The sequence below is a fragment of the Oryctolagus cuniculus genome, chromosome 3, assembly GCF_051225735.1.
Source record: "Oryctolagus cuniculus isolate XC-2025 breed Fujian yellow rabbit chromosome 3, ASM5122573v1, whole genome shotgun sequence".
NCBI lineage: Eukaryota > Metazoa > Chordata > Mammalia > Lagomorpha > Leporidae > Oryctolagus > Oryctolagus cuniculus.
In genome coordinates, this window is record NC_142869.1 from 87515886 (window position 1) to 87532170 (window position 16285).

Consider the following 16285-nt stretch of genomic DNA (forward strand, 5'->3'; position numbering starts at 1 on the left):
TGATCTCAGTACCATCTTTATTTCACATTTAGATGTAAGCCATGCAATCTGATTTTAAAAATCTCTCCTAGGTGCATGGTACATGTAGTTAGTTAATAATTACAGGGGTTTCAGGCTGAGCCATTTGTCAAGTTTTTCCTCTGAGCAATAGAAAATTGAAGGCACACTCATCCCAGAACATACCTTGACAGTGACATTTTAAGGGGACAAATTATAGATGCAGGTCATTCTGCTTTATGACAAATTAAGAATAGAATTAAAGAATGCCTTCAAAGTATTTTGCCCTCAGTAATAACACATTATGAATCTATTGTATATAATAGATATACTTTATTTTTTGGTATGTGACATTTTTATAAATTCATTCCTTCATTCCAAAAACATTATTGAGAGAAAATATTTCTTATGTCAAGAACTATTTGAGGTGCAGAGGATATTGAAATGAAAAAATAGACATAGTCACTTCCATAATGGAGTTTACATTTTGGAAGGGAAAAGTACAATAAACAGATAAGTTTGTAAGACTTCAGAAAATCAAGAAGCTTTGTGAAGAAATATGAAGCACAATAAGGTTAGAGGAAGTGATAGAGAGACATTATTTTAGCAAAGCCATCAGGAAAGGCTTTGTGAAAAGACACCTTAATTCATGGAGAGGACAGTAATAGTTCCATCTATAGGAGAGCATCTAGAGAGGGAAAGAGCAAATAGAAGCCATCTACTTCTGGGGAATTATGAGAAATAATAGGCTACCTAGTGGCCAGTGTGCTCAAACAAAGAATATATTAAAGTATCCAAGACTACATAATATAAGGAATGACAAGCTTTGAATGTAAGTATAGAGTATAATAAGAGGATATTCTGTCTGTTGTGTAGAAAACCAATTAAGAGGATACCAAGTCTGGCAGCTGGAAAACAGGTAAGAGAGGATGTTGCTTGTAATGCAAGGATAAAAATGTGGCTGGAGTGGTCAGATTTGGGATAAGTTTTTAATGTGTAATCATGGAACTTACAATTGGATTAGATCTAAGCCTTGAAAAAAGGACATCAATCAAATAGCATGGCAAAGTTTAGACCTGAGGAAATGGGCAAATGATGTTTCCATTTACTGGGAACAATATTCTGAGTTCGTATGTGTTGATAACTACTTCTGAGGCCTTTATACTTGAAAATCATTTGGGTAGATCTGAAGTCCTTGGCTCACAATATGTTTCCCTGAGTGTCTTTAAAATGTTATTCTATTTTTTTCTAGCATAAGAGGTTGCACTTGAAAATTCTGGTGGTAACTTCTTTTTTTCCCTATGTTAGTAAAAAATATCTACTTACCTGGGTGCCAAGTTGATTTTCTTTGCTTTAAAATCAAACAGATTCGCCACAAGAAATCCTGATTTTGTTCACTAAGGATCATGCTTCCAAAAGTACATGCTCATTGTCTACACAGACTTTCAATTTTACTTTCAGAAAACTTTCCTTGAATCAGTTATAGGATGTTCATTTTGTCTCATTGCTTTGAGCATTCTTTTTAAGAAATCCCATTAGTTTGGACCTCTTTGACATATATCACTTTTGATTGAATAATTTCTTTTTGTTTATAAAATTTCCTGTTTTTCATTTTCTCCTCTAAAACACTTGGGCATTTTCTTTTGGCATTATGTATTATGTGTTCTTCCAAGTTTAGCTTTCATTCTAAATGATTTGTTATTGATTTTCTAATTCTTTATTCTAGGACCTCATTTATGAGTTTTTCTAAATCTGATATTTGTTGCTATTTTTTGTATCCTGTCATTTAAAGCATTCATTATAGCCTCTTTTGAAATGTTGGTGTCAACTTTCCTCTGTCATATGAGTAGGAAGTATTGATGTTTTTGCACTGTTTACAGACATTGTCTACTCTGTATAATGTATGGTCTTATAGCATCCATCTTTTTTTGTATTTTTTTTTCTTCTTTTCCTTTTTTGCCATGAAAGTGATTTTCTTAAACTTTGAAGAAGAAGGATTTGATCAGGAAACCATTTCTAACTTCACAAGTCTAGAATTCAGTTTCCTGTACCTTTTTGAAGTACTATAAAAATACCCTTTTATCTTTTGAGATCTTCTGGCTCTATGTACCTTTCTCCTTTTTATCTGTACTTCTCATTTCATTTGCCATTGTCCCTTCCCCCGCAATTTGGGCTTTATTCTGTGAAGTTCTGCTAAGAAGAAGCTTCTGCTGCTATGTTTAAAGAATTCATAAGTTGCAAGTGTTCAGGTTCTACAGATATCAGAGTGGAGGATTTTTAGTTACCTACAAAAAAATCTCTCAGTTTAAGCTACTCTTATCAAATTAGCCACAAAATATTTCTCATATGTATCTATTGAAAATTTTGGTAATACCTTGGACTTATTTCTATCAAAAACCTCATTGCATCTCTGTTTCCTCCTGCAAAATTCAGTATCATGGGCATTATGAAATTGTCAAGTCATATTTTATAGTTTGTGAGAATACCTTGAAACTAATTTTATTGTCAAAATTATCTGGCAGTTCTTGGCTTTACTATTGTACTTGTTCTTTCTGCTTTGATGGGGGAATTAAAAGATATTCAAATATAAAAATAATATTGCTTTAAGATTTTTTTCAGAATTATAGAATAGATTTCCTTCAGAGACTGCATGAAAATAAGCCTTTCCTATATTTGAATATTATAACTATCCCACATTTAATATGGTTTCATAGTTTCTGTATATGTAATATTACTTGTCTCACAGGATTTAGCAGATATTAAGAGGATATGATATAGGAAATCAAATAAAGTCAGATACAACTGGCTGGACATAGATTCTGGGAAAACAGCAACAGATAGGAGTCTGTGATTTGGAAACTTGTCAAAATGAAAAACGACTACGAGTTATTATTTTTTTTTATCATATGTGTCTACCTATCACTTTCATTTTATAAATGAAAGCATTAACATATAGTGAGGTAAGTAGTTTGGCCAAATACTGAATGCAAATTTATCTCAGTGATTCCAGGAATTGTCAATCCTGACTTCCAGATATGGAGGCAGATTTTTTTATAAAGGAGGGATGGATGGAATAAGTGGGGATTGAATTTTAGTTGAACAGACATAGTGTGAGGAAACATTGACAATGGGGACGACACATGGCACATTTATGAAAGCATTCTAGCATCCAATATTGGGAACCAGGTCAAGAAGACTCAAAGCAAAACGCTTTTCATGCTGAGGGACAGCCTATTGAATTGAGGTCATGCAAATAATTTCATAATATGTGGGGAGCAACTGGGAGCAACTTGGACTAGACTAAGTTACTGGAATTAAGACTTATTCTATGCATCTGCTCTCCCACAATACGGCGCTGGGAGAGGAGGAAACAGCTTCTACACAGCTGCCTCCAGTTCAACCAATAAACTGTAGGACCTGCTCCTGATTGGAGGAAAGCAGCGTACTCGGCGTGTGGGTAGCAGAGTTGGGATTGGTGGAAGAGGACTATAAAGGAGGAGAGAGACAACATGCACCGGGAACATCTATCTGAAGGAACACCTGTGCAGGCCCCAAGAGAGCCGGCCGGCGGTGTGCCGCTCCCCCGCGGAAGTGGGGAAAGTGGCAGGGGGAACCGCCCTTCCACGGAGGTGGAAGGGTCGGTAGCCAACCTGGGAAGAACCAGCAGCAAACCCGGGGAGGGCAGAGCAGACAAAAGAACAGCGCAGAGTCCTGTGTCGTTCCTCCACGAAGAGGGGGAGCGACATAATGGTGCCATGACTCGGATAGCAAACCTAGGCAGGGTTTAGTGTCGTTCCTCCACGAAGAGGGGGAGTGACAATAATATAATCAGATATCCTGATATACAAGTATGGTAGAGCAAAGAGTGTAAGGAATACAGAATTAGCCAAGGTGTCCATCAACAGAATAACAGACAGAGAAAAGGTGGGATATACACACATACATATAGTATTCTATCTTAAACACTATTCAGCCATTAATGGGAAGAAATTCTGTCTTTGCAGCAAAATCAATGAAGCTGGAGGCCATTTTGTTAAGTGAAATAAGCCAGACATGAAAACAGAAATAATTCATGTTCTTTCTCATGAGGAAGTTAAAAGAAACTGCTGGAAGTGGTAGAGGAAGGATAGAGGGGTTTGGACAACAAGTACAAAATCAGAGTTAAAAAGTATATATATATATATATATATATATATATATATATATTTTCAAAACAGGAAACATAAAAACATAAAAGAAAACAGGAACACCAAGGTTCCTGTAAGGAGGGGAAAGTGTCTATTGTCTTAATTTAATAAGTACACTTTGCATACATGAATTTAAATGTCAAGCTGCATTCCAAAAATATATACAATAGTTGTTGTTCTTCAAAATTATGCTTTTAAAAAGTAAATGGAAAATAACTAGCATGCAAAATTTATTCTAAAAATAAGACTGTCTAAACTGAAACTAGAATTATTTTTGCTTTAATTATACTAACATGTTTATCTTCTAACAGCACATTGTTACTTATCATCATTACTGAATATATGTCAGCCTCATTCAGTGTATCTTTATTTTATAAAGAAGGAAACAAGTATATTTTCAGAAAATTATAGAATTTAATGTTTCTATTGTCTTAATATAATTCCACTGGAGGATATCTGTTTAAGTGCATTACCTGTTTCTCAAATTATGAATTAACCAGAAGGATGAGGGCAAAATTCTATGTAGTTAAGAAATCCAAGCTGGCATGATTTATACAAACATAGTCTAGAATACTCTTAATTAATGATTGTGAGGGTTTAAAATTCTTGTTATGTGATACCTTGACTCTGCCTTATATTAAGAAATAAAGAACATCAAAATAAACTATTCATTTGTTTTGGAGGATAATAACAGCAACAACAAAATTCAGAACTAATTCAGGAAATTCCAGACTGGTGCATGATTTGCTGCAATTGTTTGTTCCAAATATTTGTATATATTTGAGTAATGAAAGTAGAATGAGTCCTAGTCTAATTATCAGCAATATGCAATAAAATGCATACTTACAGATAATAAAATGGCTAATTCTGTTTATAGGTAAGTTACCCAGCTCAACATTCTTTTTTAAAAGATTTATTTATTTAGTTGAAAGACTAAGAAATGGGGGGAGGAGAGAAAGAGAGAGAGAGAGAGAGAGAGAGAGAGAGAAATATTTCATCTGCTGGTTCATGTCCCAAATGACCACAATGGTTGGTGCTGTGCTGATGTGAAGCCAAGAACCAGGAGCTTTCTACCAGGTCTCCCATGTGGGCACAGGGGCCCAAGCACTTGGATCACCTTCCATTACTTTCCCAAGTGCATTAGCTGGGAGCTGGATTGGAAGTAGAGCACCTGGGACTCGAACCTGCACCCATATGAAATGCTGGCACCACAGGCAAAGGTTTAGCCTTCAACGCCACAATGCAAGTTCCCCTCTCCCCTGATCCTTTAAGGTTAACATTTGAAGAAGAGTGACATATTCTGCTTACAGGTGTGCATGTTCAGTTATCCTGAGATGAGAATTAGATACTTGGTCCCCAAGAGTTTTAGAAATAAAATCAGGGGCAATGGGCATGTTCTCCTTTGTGTAAGCCACCTAAAATGAGGCTTTCGACTGGTTATCCTATTAAAGGGTCGAGAATACTGTGCATCTATAAATAAATCTCCCGATTACCAATAGGGAGGGTAAACCTTTAAGCGTTTTAGCATCTGCGTCTGGCAGTAACTGATTTTACCCTTAATCCCTGCAGGATAATAGCTTCGCAGATGTCTATATTTAGTTATCTAAAATTTCCCTTCAGCAATATTTAAGGAATACCAATATGTGCAAGGGCCTTGACTAGTTGCTATGGTTAAAAGATCCAAGAGGAAAAAGAAGTGCTGAGGTCAAGCACAGAGTTCAAATGCTCAGAATAATGTCAAAACATCTTCAAAGCAACTTGCAAATGCAAATTTTAAGCCCCAAGAGTTAAGTCCAGAAATCTCTTTGCTTTTGCCCTCTGATATTCTTGTATTCTACATAGCTCACTATATATCTTTGCCTTTCAACTGAATAAATAAATTTTTATAAGAAAGATTTTTATATGTATCTATTTTACCTCATAGATTGCCAGCCTCTCACAGCCCAAAAATTTGGGCTAAAATACTTTATTTTAAAATGGCTTTATTTTTCAGTGTTATACTTGAATTACTGTTTATCTTTACAAGATCAGAATCTGGCATGTTAAATCTACATAAGCTAAAGGGCTAGTTAAGAGGGAATTTAATGCTGTAAAGAGCTCAACTTCCTTATTCCATTATGATTTGCTTATTGAGTCTAAAAGGCACATGCTTCATTAAGTTACTTACAGGTTTTAGTTCAAAGCAATTGCACAGCTTTTAACTTCCCATTGGAAATTGCATTAATTCATGTGCTGGATAAAGTAATATTTCAATGTTGTGAGCAACACGAAACATAAGAAATTAATATACAACTATTTGATATCACTAACTTTACTGAAAACTATTTTTGTGACAATATACTATTATAAATAAACAGATTACATATTTGCCAACATAGCAAGGAAAGTCACAATGAGAAACTAACAGAAATATGTTTATATTCACCAATACACAATGATATTAATTTACAGATTTTGAAAACCAGTTAAGTGTAAAAATATATAAATTGTTAAATCTTAATAATTTCATTTGAAACTAAGTACGAAGTACACATAAATATACAACAAAGAAATAATTTCGTTATTTTGATGATAAGTAGCTTGAATGCTTAATAGTACTCATACTTTAACTATTTATGGAAAGCATTTCTATGTACTGTTTAAGAAAAGATGGCTTTTCACATTCTGCCACTAATTTAATGATAGGCAGCAAGAAGGAAAAAAAGCTTTAAATAATTATTGTCAATTAACCGTTTAGCCCTAATTTATCATCAAAATATTCATCTTAAATTATGTATACATGGCTATGCAAAATTGAATTGAGAACTAGTGCTTGGTGAATTTGTCCTTCTGTTTCCATGGAAACTGATGCTGGGTCGCATTTCTTTAAGACTGATTTTAAAGTGGAAAACTACAGTATATTAATATTCCACGAAACTCCAAACTTAATATATTTCACAGATTTTAAACTTTACTTGGTTTTCAAAACAGCAGTTTCTAGCATGCCACAAAGCTCATAAAACTTACTTTTACTGAATTGCTGTATCTGTTTTATTGTCTCTAGCTATCCCTCCCCCTCATTTTAGTAGAATGACTTAAGAATAAAGGTTTCATTTTTTTTAACTTGGCTTTGTATCCTTAGCATATGGCAAATGTTCTAGCCTAAACTCTTATTTAATAAAAGTATTCTGAATGAATAAAAAATAACAAAATAGGCTATTTCTCTCTTTCCTGTTACAATGAGTATCAGAACACAATTAGATAGAAGCAGTAAGTTTTAATGTTCTGCAGCACAGTGGTGTAACTACAATCCATAATAACCTATTATATGATTTATGAATACAGAGAGGGAGGAATTGTAAGGCTCCAAATACAAAGCAAGACCAATAGAGGGAAATGTTAATGACCCTTATTTGATTGGTGCACATTACATATATTCATTGAAATATGCTGTATCTCCATAAATATGTGCAATTATTGTTAACTCTAAGGTTTTCCAAATAAGGTTTAAGGAGTTGGAAATGCTAAATAATATCACACAGTACCCCATAAAATGTACAATTAAAATAATAATTTAAAAATAAATTTAAAGATGTAAACTTCAGTAGTTAACTGTGTGACCCATAGGCCAATCACAAACCTCATATATTAACGGTTTCTTTACTAGCTTGGGGATAATGACAAACCCCATGTCATGCAGTTGTTGTGATTTTTAAATAATATAATTCATATAAAGCACCTAGAACAATATTTGGTGTAGTAAACCATCAGGAAAATAGCTATAATAATTGCAGCAACAATAACTACTGGTTTTGCTACTACTTCTTGCCAGGCATTGACGCTGGATATTGTATGATTCAAACACCCTGTACCTCTGATTATTATCTTCATTCTACTGGCAGAGACTCCAGAGAGGACACCTAGTGTGACTCAAGTTGGAAGCTGGGAAGCCAGAAATTGAACCCACTAACGCCCAATTCCAGACCCTGGAGCTTTTCTAATACACTGTGCTTTCCTCATAGATATATGTAAAACGCATGCTTCCCTTACCACCAACCCCACTCCACCACCATTCTCCTCCCCACTAAAACAGAACAAAACAAAATAATAAACAAACAAAACAAACCACAGTGTAACTTCTTTCTTTAAAAGCTTTTCATAATGTATTCCATAATTTAAAATGTGGCCACCTGAAGCATTATAGAGGATAGCTAATTTGAATTCAGTAGATTGCAGAAAGAAATTTTCCCACACTAAATTTTATTTTTACTGTTTCGGAAGTCAATTAGGTCCCTGATGTAGTGCAGGAAAGCATAAAATTGGATTTTAAACTTGGAAGCAAACATATAGCTCTGTTAGAGGTTCCTGAGACTTATTTCTCAGGAATTATCCTGCTGACCTTTGAGGATTTTCAAAAAGTCCTATTTGCTTGTCTCTGTCTTGTTATAGCCCCTGGACATCCCTCCTTTAAAAAACAGATCAATATTTACTCATCATTTGGGTCCATTGACAACAGTGATAAAACATTTGTAGCAAGAATCATTGCTCCTTCCTTTTAAGTATATGGTCAAGTTCATGAATGTTCAAAAAAACTTTTTAATAAATAGACCACAGTATTAGACATTTTATCAGAACTTTTCAGTGGATCAGAATAACTAATGTACACAAAGAATATTCGTTAAGAAAGTACTCTCATATATTTTCTCGTATATTGAATGCAATTACCTGTGATTCAGTTCTAACATGGGGGTATTATATATTTGAAAACAGCAACAACAATGTTCTCTTCCTGCCTCCAAACTCCAAAAAATTAAAAGACCAAAACCAAGTGCTGAGCATGGAACTGTTGAGTGAGTGAAGTCACACACCTGGAAGGTGGTCAATTTGGCCTTATTAAACATAAATCTCTTAAACATATTCATACTAGGGTTCAGTATATGTAAATAAAGAATTTGTACAGAGATATTGATATAACTAAAGAACGTGGAGTTTTCTAGAATATAACATTGATATGGTCCATAAGTCAGTTGTAAAGAACAATGAATCAAGGACTTGATTCAGTTCCACTATTTTTTCATTTTTCAGTTAATTATAACTAAGATATGTTTATAGAATTACAGAGCAGTATAGCAGAACATATAAAAACGATTAAATGACATGAATTTTCTGACATTCAACTATTACAACATACAAAAATAACTATTTAAACCTAAGAACATGCTTTTAATAATTATTACTCAAATGGAATATATAATTAGTATTCAAATGCTTTTAATGCAACCAATAATAAGTTAGTTTTGATTCAGAAATTTAATCTTTAAGTGGGAAATTGCCATATATATATTTATATATACATACACATACATATCTATGGTGGAGAGAGTTCTGTATTTCTAAATAGAGCCACTATTTTGGAACAGAATGATAGATTTAAATGTTTTAAGAAAGTCTACAGGCCGGCACCACGGCTCAATAGGCTAATCCTCTGCCTGCGGCGCCTGCACACCGGGTTCTAGTCCCGGTTGCCCCTCTTCCAGGCCAGCTCTCTGCTATGGCCCAGGAGTGCAGTGGAGGATGGCCCAAGCCCTTGCACCTGCATGGCAGACCAGGATAAGCACCTGGCTCCTGGCTTCGGATCAGCGCGGTGTGCTGGCCGCAGCACGCTGGCCGCGGCGGCCATTGGAGGGTGAACCAATGGCAAAGGAAGACCTTTCTCTCTGTCTCTCTCTCTCTTACTGTCCACTCTGCCTGTCAAAAAAATAAATGAAAAAAAAAAAAAAGTCTACAAAGTCAATACCACTTTCATAATAATATTGCAATATAATTTTCAATTTTCACTCATATTTTCTTATTAGTGTACAAGACTTTTTGAGAGGCTACTGCAATATCTTGTGTCATACTGCAACAAATGGAATACTGGAGCAGGTAGCTACTTTCTATTAATCCAGACATTGGTGCAATTTATAAAAATTAATTTCATGCTAGTCTCATCACTATTTGGTTTTGGAAAATATTTAATTTTCAAAATATGTCATTTAAAAAATTATTTAAGGTCTACAAATTTCATATACCCAAATATAGGAACATAGTAATACTCCCCACCCTATCCTCCCTCTCGCACACACTCCCACTCTTCCTCCCCCTTCCTCTCCTAATCCCTCTCAATTTTTACAATGGTCTACTTTCAGGTTACTTTAGACTCATAAGATTAGCCCTACACTAAGTGAAGGGTTTAAAAAAACAATAAGAAGAAAAAAAAAAACACTGTTCAGGGTTGTAAACAATCAATAAAGCCCAAAATATGAATTTTACACCTATACATTACTACATTTTTGGTACTCTATTAATTACCACAGATCAGAGAAAATATATGGCATTTGTGTTTTTTGGATTGGATTATTTCACTAAGAATAATGTTGCATCCATTTTGCTGCAAAGGACAGGATTTTAAAATATGTTATTTATGTTAATGTATAATTGCTTATTATGTTATTTTTAATAAGTGACTAAATACAGATATTTTAAGTTCTTTTAGTTTCCATACAGTAGATATTAATATTTATAAAACAATTTTTTTTAGAATTCACAATGAATTTTGAGAGTGGAAGCTTCATATAAAAAAGAAACAGAAGATATATATTGTCAGTTCAGTCTTAGAATTTCCTCTCACTTTTATAATCCCATAAGATTAAGATCTTTATGGTCCTTGTAAAATATGAGAAATCATTTAAAATAGATCTATATAAAACCCCTTATAGCATTTTATTCATAACATGAAAAATATTGAGCTCTTAAGAAATTGCTCCATCTGCAAAATATATTTATAACTTCACCAAAATAAATAATTCATACCTCACCAAGTGAGTAATAACGTCTTGGAATCTGGGAGTCCGGGTAGATGTTTTCTAGGTACCAGGAAAAGGGCTTACACTTCAGATTTTCTCTTAGTGTTTTTCTGACTGACACATCTCCATAATCCACTTTGACAACACCTGGAATTTTTCAGAGAAACACAAATAAGTTTTTGCTATTTTTGCTGAGTACTATTTCACTTGGTTTATTATTTTTTTCTCTATAATTATAATTCCATCAAATCTGATTGCATATACAGCTGTTACTACACTTGTTTTCTTGCTATCATCCAATTAGTACATTGAGTAGATATTTAAAAAAAATGGTTCTTACATTTGTTATGACTTTTCAAATGCAAATATTTATCATCAAGTACTTGTACTTCTTAGACTGAGTATTAATTAACTAAATGTAAATTGGTATTAACAATATCTCATAATCAAAGTGTAACTGAACTGTGTAATAATGTCTGTTTCTTTTTGTAAAAATTGCAATAGTTCCAATATTTTTGCTAATGTTTGTATTTTCCCAGTAGAGTCTTTATTCATCACTTGTAGAATTTATGGGAAATTTATATAAATACAATTTTCACAATGTGAGGCAGTGATCTATGTGATCTAACTTTCACTACTTGAATTTTTATTCTGCCTAAGTTTACTATAGATATGATTTTGTTCTTGATTTGTCTATTTTATTTTATGTGTTATTGCAAGCCACCTCAAGTTTTTGAAAGGGTTATTAAAGAAATAAGCATAAAGAAACTAAGAAAAACAAACTGGCAGTAAAATATTCACATGTGTATATTAAAACTGCTCAATTTTCCCTCATATAACAACAGAATATTTGAAGCTAAAATGAATACTTTCACCAAAGATCATAAAAATGCCTTCCCGTTGATAAATAAAAATAATAAGCTAATTCTTATAAAATGTATATGATATATTCTGATTTGTTCACTATCAATATTAAAAATCACATTTGATTGAAATGACTAAATGAGACAAAAATAGCACTTATTACTTTGAGCAGTTTTCAACATTATAGTCATTCTTAAGGTCAGTAAGCAACAAGGTGTTGGCCCTGTAAAACAATATATTTAGTGTGTTTTACCTCAATCAAGCATAAAAACCAACTATTCATTCTGTAAAATAAGGAAAAACAATTCAGACAACCTGCATGAGTGTACTCAATGCCATTACCGGGTCACTATTTTCAAAAGCAGCAACGCTCTGGAAGTTCATCTTCAACTAGCTGCACCCCCTTGTTTCTTCAGAAGTTTTGTTTGTTTAAAATCCAATGCTACGATATGTTGTAAGAAAGCATTCTGATGATGCTTAAACAGCCAAACTATTCCCTTCCAAAACTGATTTTTCCTAGCTAATGCTTGCACAAAAAACAATAAAATTTTGGTTTGAACATATAAACAGTAAAAATAATGTTATCCAGAACTTCCAATTTGGAGTGCAACTTTCAAATTAAGAAACAGTTTTGTATTTACAAAGCAAAATAAAAGAATTTCTCATTGGTTTAACTATTATGGCAACTGAAATGATTTAGTACACAGTCCTCAAAATCAAATGAAGGGATGTCACTGCAGCCAGAAAAAAAAAAAAAAGTCTATGTACTTAGAAGTCTTACTTTACAACCAGTTTTACTATTGTTTCAATAAAAAGAAAAAAAAAACATTCATTTTAGTTTAAACTGACACATATAATTGTACATATTTATGAGGTACAATGTGACATTTTTGATACATGTACATATTGCATAATACTCAAATCAGAGTGAATGTACCATCTCCTCAAACATTTTTTTTGTGTAAATACACTGAAATTTCCTTCTTACAGTTTTCTAAGAAAATACATTTTTTCTTTTTTAAAAAAAGACTTTTTTTTACTTATTTGAAAGTCAGAGTTACAGAGCAAGAGGAAGAGAGAGAGAGAAAGAGAGAGCGAAAGAGAGAATCTTCCATCTGCTGGTTCACTCCCCAAATGGCTGCAACAGCTGGGGGCTGTGCCAAGCCAAAACCAGGAGCCAGGAGATTCTTCCGGGTCTCCCACATGGGCGCAGGGGCCCAAGCACTTGAGACATCTTCTGCTGCTTTCCCAGGTGCATTAGCAGAGGAGCTTGATTGGAAGTGGAGCAGCTGGGTCTCAAATCAGTGCCCATATGGGATGCTGACATTGCACATTGGGGCTTAACCTACTAAGCCCAACATTGTCCCCAACCAATACATTTTATGTTGGTGAATTTAATTGCCTTGTTTAATGTCAGCATCCTCCCTATTTCATTACTTTAGGATTAGCATACTGCTTCCACTTTCTTTCCTAGAAGGGTTTTTTTTTTTTTTTTTGACAGGCAGAGTGGACAGTGATAGAGAGACAGAGAGAAAGGTCTTTCTTTGCCGTTGGTTCACCCTCCAATGGCCGTCGTGGCTGGCGCGCTGCGGCCGGCGCACCATGCTGATCCGAAGGCAGGAGCCAGGTACTTATCCTGGTCTCCCATGGGGTGCAGGGCCCAAGTACTCGGGCCATCCTCCACTGCACTCCCTGGCCACAGCAGAGAGCTGGCCTGGAAGAGGGGCAACTGGGACAGAATCCGGCGCCCCGACCGGTACTAGAACCAGGTGTGTCGGCACCACAAGGCAGAGGATTAGCCTATTGAGCCACGGCGCCGGCCTCTAGAAGGGTTTTCTAAACAGTTTCTTGATTGGAAGGAAGGTCTTCATGATTCATTCACACATCATTTCATATCATACAATGGAACACAGTTACTGCCCACATCAAACTTCTTAAAGGGTGGCTGGTGCAGGATGCCAGAGATGATCAAAGTGAGCTCAGGCCTTCTTAGCCTTCCACTTTTAAGTCATCCCTTGGCACTGCCAGTGTAACTTGGGTTTTATCCCAGTCCTAGATAACTATGTTAGATAAACTCTTGAAATGCATGAATGTACTACGAGCTTATATAATGTTTTGGTAAAAATGACTTTCACCACCTATACCAGTGTTTTCTTACTTAGAAGTGAGATATTGTATTAGAGACAGCAGTGCTCAAGCAGCACTCCAAATACAACTCCACCTTTCTCAGGTGCCTGTACTTAAGAAACGATATCTGACCAGTTTTGATCAATGCAACTTGGGAGGAAGAGGCACATCTCACCTCTGGTCTTTTTTTTTGTTGTTGTTGTTGTTTTTAACTTTTATTTAATGAATATAAATTTCCAAAGTACAGAATATGGATTACAATGGCTTCCCCCCATAACGTCCCTCCAACCCACAACCCTCCCCTTATCCACTCCCTCTCCCCTTCCATTCACATCAAGATTCACTTTAGATTCTCTTTATATACAGAAGATCAGTTTAGCATACATTAAGTAAAGATTTCAACAGTTTGCTCCCACACAGAAACATAAAGTGAAAAATACTGTTTGAATACTAGTTATAGCATTAAATCTCAATGTACAGCACACTAAGGACAAAGATCCTACATGAGGAGTAAGTGCACAGTGACTCCTGTTGTTGACTTAACAAACTGACACTCTTGTTTATGGCATCAGTAATCACCCTAGGCTCTTGTCATGAGCTGCCAAGGCTATGGAAGCCCCCTGAGTTCACTGACTCTGATCATTTTTAGACAAGGCCATGGTCAAAGTGGAAGTTCTCTCCTCCTTTCAGAGAAAGGTACCTCCTTCTTTGATGACCCATTGTTTCCAGTGGGATCTCACTCGTGGAGATCTTTCATTTAGTTGTTTTTTTTTTTTTTTTTTTTTTCCCAGAGTGTCTTGGCTTTCCATGCCTGAAATACTCTCATGGGCTTTTCAGCCAGATCCACATGCCTTAAGGGCTAATTATGAGGCAAGAGTGCTGTTTAGGACATCTGCCATTCTATGGGTCTGCTGTGTATCTCACTTCCCATGTTGGATCATTCTCTCCCTTTTTGATTCTATCAGCTAGTATTTGCAGACACTATTCTTGTTTCTGTGATCCCTTTGGTTCTTAGTCCTATCATTATGATCACTTGTGAACAGAAATTGATCACTGGGACTAGTGAGATGGCATTGGTACATGCCACCTCGATGGGATTGAATTGGAATCCCCTGGTATGTTTCTAACTCCACCATTTGAGGCAAGTCAGCTTGAGCATGTCCCGAATTGCACATCTCTTCCCTCTCTTATTCCCACTCTTATATTAAAAGTGATCACTTTTCAGTTAAGTTTCAGCACTTAAGAAGAATTGTGTATTGATTACAGTATTCAACCAAAAGTATTAAGTAGAGCAAACAAAAATACTAAGAGGGATAACATATTAAGCTGTTCATCAACAGTCAGGGTGAGGGCTGATCAAGTCACCGTTTCTCATAGTGTTCATTTCACTTTAACAGGTTTCCTTTTTGGTGCTCAGTTAGTTGTCACCTATCAAGGAGAACAAGTGGTATTTGTCCCTTTGGGATTGGCTTATTTCACTCAACATAATGTTTTCCAAATTCCTAACAGGGATCACTTTTCAGTTAAAATTTAAACACCTAAGAATAATTGTGTGTTAATTACAGAGTTCAACCAATGATACTAGAACAAAAAAAAATACTAAAATGGATAAAGTATTACATTGTACATCAACCGTCAGGACAAGAGCTGATCAAGTCACTGTTTCTCATAGTGTCCATTTCACTTCAACAAGTTTTCCCTTTGGTGCTCAGTTAGTTGTCGCCAATCAGGGAGAACATATGATATTTGTCCCTTTGGGACTGGCTTAATTCACTCAGCATGATGTTTTCCAAATTCCTCCATCTTGTTGCAAATCACTGGGTTTCGTTGTTTTTGACTGCTGTATAGTATTCTATAGAGTACATGTCCCATAATTTCTTTATCCAGTCTACTGTTGATGGGCATTTGGGTTGGTTCCAGGTCTTAGCTATTGTGAATTGAGCTGCAATAAACTTTAGGGTGCAGACCGTTTTTTTGTTTGCCAATTTAATTTCCTTTGGGTAAATTCCAAGGAGTGTGATGGCTGGGTTGAATGGTAGGGTTATATTCAGGTTTCTGAGGAATCTCCAGACTGACTTCCATAGTGGCTTGAACAGTTTGCATTCCCACCAACAGTGGGTTAGTGTCCCTTTTTCCCCACATCCTCTCCAGCATCTGTTGTTGGTGGATTTCTGAATGTAAGCCATTCTAACCGGGGTGAGGTGGAACCTCATTGTGGTTTTGATTTGCATTTCCCTGATTGCTAGTGATCTTGAACATTTTTTCATGTGTCTGTTGGCCATTTGG

At 35.3% G+C, this 16285-nt stretch overlaps 1 protein-coding gene across 7 annotated transcripts in view; it reads right to left on the reverse strand.

Moving 5' to 3' along the window:
• Window positions 1–16285, reverse strand: part of GALNT13 (polypeptide N-acetylgalactosaminyltransferase 13) — a 560094-nt gene that overhangs the window by 39759 nt on the left and 504050 nt on the right. For all 7 annotated transcript variants that reach the window (XR_016231545.1, XM_008258589.5, XM_089329139.1 and 4 more), the window contains one exon: window positions 11016–11155. Coding sequence is in view for 6 of the 7 variants with exons in the window: in XM_008258589.5 (XP_008256811.1) it covers window positions 11016–11155 (140 nt within the window). In the remaining variant the exon portion in view is untranslated. The remainder of the gene's footprint in view (window positions 1–11015; window positions 11156–16285) is intronic.